Source organism: Aquila chrysaetos, chromosome 24, assembly GCF_900496995.4.
Source record: "Aquila chrysaetos chrysaetos chromosome 24, bAquChr1.4, whole genome shotgun sequence".
Lineage (NCBI taxonomy): Eukaryota > Metazoa > Chordata > Aves > Accipitriformes > Accipitridae > Aquila > Aquila chrysaetos.
The window spans coordinates 8,009,485-8,019,997 of NC_044027.1; the positions used below are offsets into that span (position 1 = coordinate 8,009,485).

At 64.7% G+C, this 10,513-nt stretch overlaps 1 protein-coding gene across 4 annotated transcripts in view; it reads right to left on the reverse strand.

The window, feature by feature from the left end:
* ABCA2 (ATP binding cassette subfamily A member 2) overlaps window positions 1–10,513 on the reverse strand; it is a 52,494-nt gene that overhangs the window by 26,205 nt on the left and 15,776 nt on the right. For 2 of the 4 annotated variants that reach the window (XM_030001089.1, XM_030001090.1), the window contains exons 2-4: window positions 10,231–10,310; window positions 1,568–1,661; window positions 615–617 (exon numbers count right to left, since the gene is read on the reverse strand). In XM_030001089.1, the coding sequence (XP_029856949.1) occupies window positions 615–617; window positions 1,568–1,661; window positions 10,231–10,296 (163 nt within the window). In that variant the 5' untranslated portion in view covers window positions 10,297–10,310. Of the gene's footprint in view, window positions 1–614; window positions 618–1,567; window positions 1,662–10,230; window positions 10,465–10,513 lie in introns of those variants that run through there. The other 2 variants (XM_030001092.2, XM_030001091.2) reach the window with 2 other exon arrangements.

A 10,513-nucleotide genomic window follows, 5' to 3' on the forward strand; every position in this document is an offset into this window, starting at 1 on the left:
CCTAGTAGTGCCATGTCCCAGCTCGTCTCAGTTCCAAGGGGCCAGAACAGTGACCTGACGCAGGGGTGGGAGCCATCTCCAGCCCCTTGGGGACCAGCCAGGGCAAGACAGGCAAGACTGGGTGACCACAGGCCACCACATGGGTGCCAGCACCCAGCAGGGCCTACCCCAGGAGGGAGGTGAGAAGAATCACAGAATCATTTAGGTTGGAAAAGACCTTTAAGATCATTGAGTCCAACCATTAAGAAGGGGTAGGACAAGCCTCCACCTGGCCTTGAGAGCCCTCTGCAGCCCAAGGGACCAGGGACATTGCCACTGGCAGCCCCGGCACCTGGGGAACCCAGCACTGCTAACCCCATGGGGACACCACCAACTCAGTGGGAAGAACACCACCAGGGGCTGGTCCTGGCTCGGCAGCCCCCAGGGAGGAGCAGGCAGGGGCCACGTTGTGCTGCCTAAGCTCATCTTCACCAGCCGCAGAGGAAGACAATGGGGTTACAGAGGTGTGGATTAGGCCAGAGTGAGCTGATCCAAACTGGGCTCTTTCTCCCCAAAATATGTAGCTGGCACAGGCAGGGGAAGGGGGGAGGTGCCCACCCGCCCCACCAACTTACAGACTGGCGCATGCAGTAGAGGCATGGAGGGCAGGCGGGCAGGGGAGATGGTGGGAAAGAAAAAGAAAACGTGAGCAAACAGAAAGAAAAACCAAACTGAAAAACCACACAACACAGAGCACACGTCAGCGCCAGGGCAGGAACCAGGGCAGTGTCCACCACCGCCCACAGCCAGACCCGTGCTCGCAGCTGGGCTCTCCCTCGCCGGCACGCGCTGAAACACAGGCTTAGACCATCATTACACCAGGTCACCACTGGTGCCGGCTCCCAGCATCTGACCCTGGCCCCACCGCACCACCCGCGCAAGGGCACCCGCTCAGGCGGGCATCCCACGATCACCTCGATGCCACATGGAGCCTTGGCAAGCCAACAGCTCTACTCCACTGCTCCTCCCAGCGGCACAGCCCATGGGGACAGGCACCCGTAGCTCCAGCTGCACATCTCCAGGATCCCCCAGCTCCAGTCCCATCCATTTGTCACCTTGCCAGGGCCCCAGAGCCCCCCCACAGCCAGGCACGGGGCTCCACGCAGTGCATTTCCCCCCCCCAGCATCACGAGGAGCTGGGGAGCCCTTCCCAGTGCTGCCTTGGCTGCTCCTTGAGCACTCGGGGGAGCCTGTGGCTGTCCCAGGACGATGGAGCTCCATCTCCCCTTTCCCCCCACAGAATGTCCCTGCTGATGGCAGCCACAGGCTGGTTGGTGCTGCCACCCCCAGGGGAGCCCCCCCACTGCTGGGACTGACTCTGGCTCTCTGACCCCCCTGTGTCTGCCCCACCAGCCCCAGGCTGCAGCCCCTGCCCAGCACTATGTCCCCCAAAAGGCCCCTCTGGGTCACCGCCAGCTGCCGCAGCCCCCCCACCCCCAGGCTGTCCCCGGGGGGCTGGAGCAGCTCTCCAGAGCCTCGGGGTGGTCCCAAGTGCAGATGCCCCAGACACCACCCTACTGGCACTCACCTTCCTTCACAGGGATGGTTGGCTTCTTCTGCCGCAGCCCCAGGAGGATGAAGAAGAGCACCAGGGGGATGAAGATCTCAAAGGCCAGCACCCACTGGGGATGAGACAAAGCAAAGGGATCGTGATGCCTGGGGACAGGACCCAGCTACCAAGGAGGAGTGTGGGCAGGATGGGGGTCCCTGGGGCACCAGTGCAGTGCAGCACCATGCCCATGCCTTTCAGGTGGCTGGTGGCACCATCACAGCTCAGCCAGAGGAAAACAGGTCCCTGGGCACCTGAGGATCTCCTGCTTGCCCCTGCCTGCACGTTGCCTGCTCCATCCTGCCTGGGGGCACCTTGGGACAGGAGAAGGTACCACAGAGGGGATGGATCCCTCCTCCAGCAACGCAAACAGGGTGCTGGGGCTCAAGACCAGCCCCAAAGGGCCACCACAGCTGGGGATGTCCAGGGGAGATGACCCCAAGTCCTTAAGGCTGGCAAAGAGCTGCAGGCCTCCATCCTGGCAGTGCCCTCACAGCCTGTAGCTGCCCAGCATGATGTCCCCCTGCCATCCGTGCCACCACTGGGTCCCACCCACGGGGCTATGCAGGGGGCAGACCCTGACACCACTGGGGCAAGGTTCGGTTCAGCCAGGCCCTGGCACTAGCTCCAGGTGCAACTGGGGGACAGCATGGGGGGTCCTGGCACCCCCTCTGTGCCCTCCCAGAAGGCTACAGCTGCACGGGATTTCCACTGGTGGCATACAGCAAATCACAGCAAATCCCCCGGAATCCCTGACCCCAATCGCGCAGGCAGCCCAGCCTGGGCTCCATGCCCAGAGGCCCTGGGGATGGGCATCAGCACCTTCAGCCACCAACAGGAGCAGACACCCAGCATGCCCAGCACGCTGCCAGTGCAGCCGCTGCCTGTTTGCACCAGGCGTGCCCAGGCCATGTCACAGCCCCATTGCCCCTGCTGCCGAGTGGAGGGGAACTACTGTAGGTGGGGAAACCGAGGCACAGGGTGAGGTGAGCCAACCTCAGTTCGCTTCAGGGCCAGATCAGACCCTGGGCCCTGCTGCCACCACGGGCAGGGGAAGCCACAGCTCCGCTGCCAGAAAGGTGCCCACTATAGTGCCAGCACCTCCCACGAGGCTCCCACACCAGCCCAATCACCGGCAGTGACCAGGTGCCAGAGGGGCTGGGAAGAGAAAGAGAGCTTTAATACAAAAGGGGCTGCCTGGTAGGATGCAGCCAGCAGCAGGTGAACAGGGTCAGACCCTCCTGTCTCCAACAGCATCACCTCCACACTGGCCTCACCCACGGGCTGCAAATGCTTTGCCAACAAGTCACTGCAGCCCAGCAAACGGCGGTGAGCAGAGGGACCCCCACACCCGGACCCCCGCTGGCACATGGCTGCTGCACTCCTGCCAACTCCATGGTTGGCAGGGCTGTGGGATGGGCATGGCTGCACCCATGGGTGTCCCCCAGTGCTACCCCCCCCCCAAACCCAGAGCTGCTGATTTTGGGGGAGGCAAAGACTGGAGGAAAAAGGGCTGCAGGGGATGGGGACAGCAGATGCCCCAGGAGCAGTGCCAGGGCTGGGGGAATCCCCATCTTTCTGGCACCACCAGTCCCAGGCACAGTCCCTGGTGTCACTGTCCCTGTACAAGGGTGGTGGCAAGGAACACCCTGGCCCTCTCTGCCCACCCTGTGGCTCCTGCCCTGCCACTTGCTGCCTGCACCCGCCCCCCCGCCTGTTTACCAGGCACACAATCAGGCCTCTGTGCCCAGGCGCCTGTCTGACTGTCCCCCCACACCCACACCAGGCTGTACCAGCCTCCCTTAGGGACTGTTGGGTCCTTGGTGGCAACAGAAGGGACCTGCTTGTTGTTATTTTTTTAAAGCAGGTCATTGACCTTTTGGTCATCTCCTTCCACAGAGACATCCCCTGTCCCTGACCCCTCCTGCACTGCCACATGTCACAGTGCTAGGGCAGGCTGTCCCCCCACCACCAGCACCCACGTTCACATGGCAATGGGCAGACACAGCAGCAGAGCGGGGCTCACCAGCCCGTGCCTCTGGGACTGATCCTGCCCTTTGGCCTCCAGGGCTGCCCCTGCAGGGGCGTCCCAGGCATGGGGTGGGTCCAGGGCTGCCTCACACCCACAGTGGGGCAGAGGCACCAGCATGCAGCAGGGAGAAGGGGAAGGGAGGCTGTCCCAAGGGAGCCTTCGCCCCCCGGCATGGCACCCACCAGGGGCACCCAACACTGGCACAGCCTGGGTACTGTGGGGGACATTTTGGGATTGTGAGATAGCAAGAGGGGGAAAGGTCAGGATCCGGGCAGCTGGGAGGGAAATGCTGGGAGAAGGAGAAAGACAAGGAGAGGGGAAGGGCCAGTCCCTGCCAGCAGTTGGCCATGCCCTGCACCGACCAGTGTGGTCTGTCCTGTCCGCTCACCCACTCCCTTCCTCACTCCTTCCTTGGGAAGGGCTCTCACACATATGACTGGGGCGGGGGTGCAGGTGCAGCACTCAGGGTGGGATGCAGGTCCCAGGGGCCCTTGTGCCCAGGTGACAGTGGCTGGGCGGGGGGGGCAGGGGCAGCTCCTGGGCAGTGGCAGAGCTTGGCTGCCAGAGGGATCCACCCCATACACATGTGCATACATCCCCCGGCACATGTTCACCTCGACCTGCCAGAGAGGTGAGCAGGATGAGGCCATGGGTGCTGTTTGGATTTGCATGAGCGCTGGGTGTGTCTGCCTGCCATCCCTGCCACCACCACAGATGCTGGGGTACACGTGCGCCTGCTGGGAACCCACCTTCAGCCTCGCCACTGGCTGGGCGCAGGGGCAGTGGGATCCTGCCCGACTCCCCCAGCAAGGGAGGCAGAGGCTGGCGGGAGCTGCCAGCAGGGTGCTGGCCTCAGGCAGGCAGCTCCCTGGCAGGGTGATGCTCGGCTCCCCAGAGCACCGGGGTAGCGACTCGATGCCTGCACCTGCCCTCTGCAGCACCGGCGGATGGGAGCAAGGGGCTGTGAGGAAGAGGAGCAGGGTCAGGCGCCACACGGCCTGAGCACAAGGCAGCAGCGCCAGCTGGGGACACGCAGCTCCCACACTGCCAGGCCAAAAGCACCAACAAGCCCCATGGGATGCAGCGAGAGCAAGCAGTCCGGCCTGGTGCAGTGGTCCCATCGTGCCCACCCTCTGGCCAGCACCAGAGGCAGCTGGGAGACAAACGGAAGCCAGGGTTAGCATGGCCACAGGCGCTGGGCCATGGACTTTGGCAGGACAACTCCGCTGGCATCTCCTGGACACAGCAGCATGCATGCCCCGACGGCTGAGCTGGGCGCTCCCTGCGGGGGCAGCCACGCCAGGTGGAGGCAGCTCTCTACATCCATCGCCACCACCCAAAAGTCTGCTCCATCCCTCCTGCCTGCTCCCAGAAATGCCCTGAAGCCCACAGCCATCAACTTCAGCCAGCACAGCACAGGCACAGCCAGGGGCTGGGAGCCCCTGCCCAGAGACTCCCAAGCTGGCAACCCCAGTGATGCCCCTGCAGCCCAAACCTGCCGCATCAGCCCCCCTCTCCCCATGGCCTGGCACCTGTGAGGGGATTTACTGGCCCCGACACAGGTGAAGCAGCACCATGCACAGCCCAGGGCAAGCCGGGCCTCCAAAACCACTGTCCTGCACCCACCGGAGGGACAGGGCAGGATCTGCCTGAGCTCCTCCCTGGGGAGGAAGGAGAGCTGCTGCCCATGCCCTGCCAGCCTCTCCTGCAGGTCCCAACACTGCCCACATTGCCGGCAGCAGCAGGCAGCAGGTGCTGGCCTGCAGGAGCCCCAAGGGATGGGGCTCAGCTCCTGGAGAATCAACAGCCCAACTTTTCCAACAGTGTTTTAAGGCTGGTGGAAATATCTTTAACTTTTTGACGGCTCCAGACTCTAATTGTTCTTAAATACCCACTTACTTGCCCACAGCTGGGAAGCATAGGCAGGTGAAGCCCTCACCCATGGGGACGGCCAAGCGTGGGCCCAGGGGCTGCTGACCCCTCACTGAGGCCTGCCTGCCATCACCCCGCCTCCAGTCACACTTTTGCTCAGAGCAAGTTGTGCCCATCAGCTCTTGACCCACTGCCACCTGCCCCCAGCAAGGGCACGTCCCCAACCCCTCTCACCCTGTCCTGTGGCCCTGGCATGGCAGCCTGGGGACATGTCTCAGGGAAGCTGGAGGAGGAGGAAATCGCCATTGGGGTTTGCCAACACCTCTCCTGAGCCTGGTCCCACTGTGCCAGAACCGGGAGCCCAGGGATAGCAGAGCATGGTTCTCCCCCGTGCCAGCCCCACAGTGCTGTGTCAGCTGGGCACCAGCATGCTGGGCCGAGGGGGACACACGACAGCAGCACCCTGTCCCAGGGCCACGCAGCAGCGCTCCCACACCGGCAACAGGACGTGACCACCCTCCCACTGGCCCCGCCAGCACAAAGTGCCCAGCCTGAGAGCAGGCAGGATTGTGCTGGCGGCCGCCGTGTGGAGGAAGATGCTGGCTGCCCCACAGCCTCTCCCCGCTGGCAGGGAGTGAGGCAGAGCCCTACAGGCTGAGCGGCTCATGGCTACCTGCCCTCTGGGCCACCAGTTGCTCTGCAACAAGTGCCCTCACAGCCATCCTGTGAGCAGGGATTCACAGGGACACTGCCTGGCACCGCTGCACTGGCACCACCCTGCCAAGCCTGCATGTCCTCCCCGCCGCCTCCCCTATGCCAGCTGCAAACAGCGAGGGGGCAAAGAGCACCCTGAGCTGCGGCAGTGCCGGCCAATCAATTCCTGCTGCGGGATGCAGCACCAGCCCCCACCCAGCCCCGGCAGCAGGACCTGGCAGCACCTCCACAGGTGTGGGGTGCCTGTCCCCCAGGGATGCTGTGTCCCAGCACAGGTGCTGCTGCAGCAGGGCCCCGCCGGCAGGGCAAGCTCCCCCAGTACCCCATATATTTCAGCCTTTCTTATTTTGGAGGCATCGAGATCCCCCCAGCTCCACTCCCAGCAGCCAGGGAGGAAGGGGCAGACCTGTCAGGACAACTCCTTTCCATGGTGGGAGCTTCCCAGCTCTTGGCCAAGGAGCAGAAGGCACAAACTCTGCACAGGGTGCAGCAGCCACACCGCTGCCCGGCTCTCCCCCACCCCACATGCGTCCTCTCCCCACCCCAGGGCCCAGAGCCCCACTGACATGCTGTGACACTGAAGCAGCATCTGGAGCCTCAACTCCTTCTCACCATTCCTCTGAAACATCTGAACCACCAACACTTGCCCAGGGCCAGAAAAACCTGGCAGCCCACTTCCATCACTGGCACTTCAGAGACGGGAGCTCCAGCTGCGGTCACCTTCCTGCCCCAAACACATGGACACAGAGCCACAGGGAAGGCAAACACCCTGAACTGTGCCTGTGGTAACTTTTGAGAAATCACCTGTTAATTTTACATCCAACGTAGGTTTAAACCAGCTACCAAAAGTCATCAGGGAGCCCTTCCCTTAAGATACACACAGCTGAGCTCACCCCCCATCCCAGCAGAGCAAAGGTGACATAGACGATGGCACAGCCTGCACTGCCCAGGGCTGCCATCAGCACCCAGGGGACTGACTGCCCATCCTCAGGCACCCACAGCCCTGGCTTCCCTCCACAGAGAGCCGCTGATGCTGTTCTACTCAGATCCCCACCGCCCCAGGGCTCCTGCCTGAATTTCTGCCCTGAGAAGAATAAAAATCACAGCCAAACCCCAGAGCAGTCCCCAGAACAGCTCAGGCGCACCAGGCAAAGTCCAACACTCCCACAGGCTGGGCATGAGACCTTACAGAGGCACCACGGGACAGTGCCCAGCCATCACCCTCACCAGGCTGCAGGTGAGCTCATCTGGTGACGGAAGCGGGTGACATGGGCCCTGTGGGTCAGGAGCACACCTCTCTTGAAGACCACCTGGTCACACAGCCTCCCTGTACCCACCACCGCTGCATCCTCAAGCAGACCAGCCAAGCCCTCACCAAGTGCCTGTGGACAAAGTCTGTGTCCAAACCACTGCTCCTCCCTGAACAGCCCCTGGTGCCAGGGATGACGGGGACCCCCCCAGGGCCACCAGCATTCATGGGCAGCGCAAGGGACCGGCTCCAGCTCTCTTGAGTCCCAGCCCAGCACCCTCAGCCAAACGTGAGGCATCTGTTCCCCATCCCACCCCACGGCAGTGGGGCCACTGCTCTGCGTGTTGCCAGGAGGAAAGCGCACCATGGTGAGGCACTTACCCCAGGGCAGCACCCCACAGCACAGGGCTGTGCCAACAGGCAGCTGCTGGCAGGGCAAGGGCAGGGCACACACCATGCTCCCTCTGTGAGGCTGGGAGAAGCCCAGCAACCCCCAGCTCCAACCCCACCAGGGTGAAAGCCCAGCAGGGCAGGGGTCTCATGCTTACCTCCCTGCCTGCTCCAATCCCCCCAGCCTCTGCCTGCCGCAGCAGGATCAGCCCAGTAAGATACGGAGTTGGTTTCACTCGGTGAAACATCCAGCTCTGGATGGGGCCAGGGCAGACCTGTACTGGGGAACCCACCCATGGAGAGTAAGGCACAGGCTGGCGAGGGTGGGCTCTGGCACGGGGCCTGACTCTGCCCTGGGTGGCCAGTAACAGCACCTCTGTTCTCGGGCTGCTGGGATAGGGCAGCACTCCCCCAGGAGTGGGCAGGATGACGTCCCCTGCACACACAGGGAGCCCAAGGTGACTGTGGGACTTGGATGCAGCAGGAGCACGAGGAAGTAGGTGACATGCACAGGGCATGCACATCCTCAGGGCATGACTGCCCCAGGGGCTGCACCAAATCCATCCATGAGCACCCACGGCACCAGGGGCAACTCTTGCCCCAGCACACAGCTGGTCCTCCGCATGCCCCATCCATATGCGGCATCGCTGGGTGGGTGAGGAGGTGCTGGTCCTTCCCTTGCCACCCTGCCTGCAGCAAGCAGGGCACTCCAGTGACAGTCCCCACACTTGGGGGAGACTGGGCCTGGGCTCCTCATCCTCCTCCTTCCTCCTGCACTGCACCCCCTTGCTGCCCACAGGGCTGGGGAGTCAGGGAGAAGCAGGTCCCCAAAAGATGTGCACACCCCCAGTTTGTAACCCCACCAGCCACAGCAGTCATGTCCAGGTCAGTTGCCAAGGGCCAGTGGATGCCAGGGTGTAGCTGTGCCAGTCAGCTCACCCTTGCAGGCAGGGGTCCGTGGCACACTGGTGCCAGGCAGCCCCTTGCCGTGGCCAAGCAGCTCTACTCAGGGTAAGGAGCAGGGATGACTCAGCCAAAGAGCATCATCCCCCTCACCCATTTTGGGGGCACCAGGGCTGCCCATGCAGTGGGCACCTGCCTGCAACGCAGGCCTTAGCCCAGCCCTGCCCATGCCCTCCCCTGCCTGTCCCTGTCCCAGGTGGTCTCTGGTGCTCCAGCCACCGGGTCAGAGGAGGGCCTGATGCTCGCAGGCTGCTAGCAAGGGAAAGCAGGCAGGATCAGGCCTGCAGGATATTTGGGAGGGGGAAGAGGAGAGAGCACTGCCAGCTCGGGAGCAGCAGTTTGCTACCCTCCCCCACCCTCTAAAAATAACCAGCTCCCTCAGTGCCCAGTGCACCCATCCCCCTGCCTGCACCACTGCCCGGGGTCCCTCTGGGCCGGGGGACCCTCCTGCCCATCCAGCAGGACTTGGCAGGGAAGCCCTGCACAGGGGCAGCCAGGCAGGGGAGGCCGGGGCAGGGCTACGCCGGATTCGTGACCCCAGCAGGGAAGGTGCCATCCTGCCGCCTCCGCCACCCCCGGGAGGGGACCGGCCGCCCGGGAACCCCCCGTTCCTCAGCCTCATGCCCAGAAAGCAGGAGCAGCTCCTCTCCAGCCCACGGAGGAGAGGCAGCTCTGACCCACATATGATTTGGAAACCTATTTATAGCCTGCAGATACTGAGGGCTTGGGGAAAGCTCTCCCAGCCTGGAGAGGTGGCCCTGGGGACCAGGGACAGGGCTAGCAAGAGCCTGGGGCATTTGGGACAGAGAGCGGGCCGTGGCAGGGAGGGAGATGCTGCACAGGGCGGTGCATTGGGTGGGAGACGGCGTCCAACCCACGGCCCTGGGCTCCTCCAGAAGTCACAGGGCCCGGACGGCTCCCACGGACACAGGGTGGGAGCGGGGCAGGAGAGACCCAACTGTTGCTGCCCCACGAGGGGAGCCGCCGGGCTGGGCCCAGGCCGGGGCTGGGGGGACGTGCCGGCAGCCGCGCACGGCGGGGCGCTCCCGGGCCGCTCCGTGGGCCCGTGCCCGGACGGCGCCCACGCTCCCTGGCCCCCCGCGAGCAGACATCGCTCGGCCCCAGGGTCCGGCCGGCGCGGGGAGAGGGCGGCGATGGGGAGGGCGGGGACCCAGGGGAGACCCCGACCCCGGGGGACGGGGCGGGGGGGCTGGCTCCACACCCCTCCTACGCCCCCGGCCTGCGGCTCCGCGGGCTCCCCTCCGGCCCACGCAGCCGCCCCGCGGAGCCTCTCCCCTGCGGGGCCTCGCCTCGTCCGTCCCCCCGCCCCGGCGGCTGCAGCTGCCCAGGGCTGCCGGGGAGCTCCAGCTGCCCGGGACCCCCCGCCGGGCCGGGGCCCGGGCCCGCCGCCCCCGCGCTCACCGGGCTGCGCCGCTTCAGCGTCACATTCTTCCAGAGCAGGAGATGGAGCTGGTGCAGGAACCCCATGGCCGGGCCGGGCCCAGCCCCGCCGCAGGGGCTCCCCTGCTCGGCTCCGCGGATCACCCGCCGCCCACCGCCATACCCCACCGGGCCGCCGCCTTTATCCGCAGCAGACTGGGAGGGAAGAAGGGAACGGGCCGAGCTCCGGCTCCGGCTCCGGCTCCAGCCACGGCCCGGCCCGGCCTTGCGCAGCACCGCCCCCGGCCCGGGGCCGCCCGCCTGC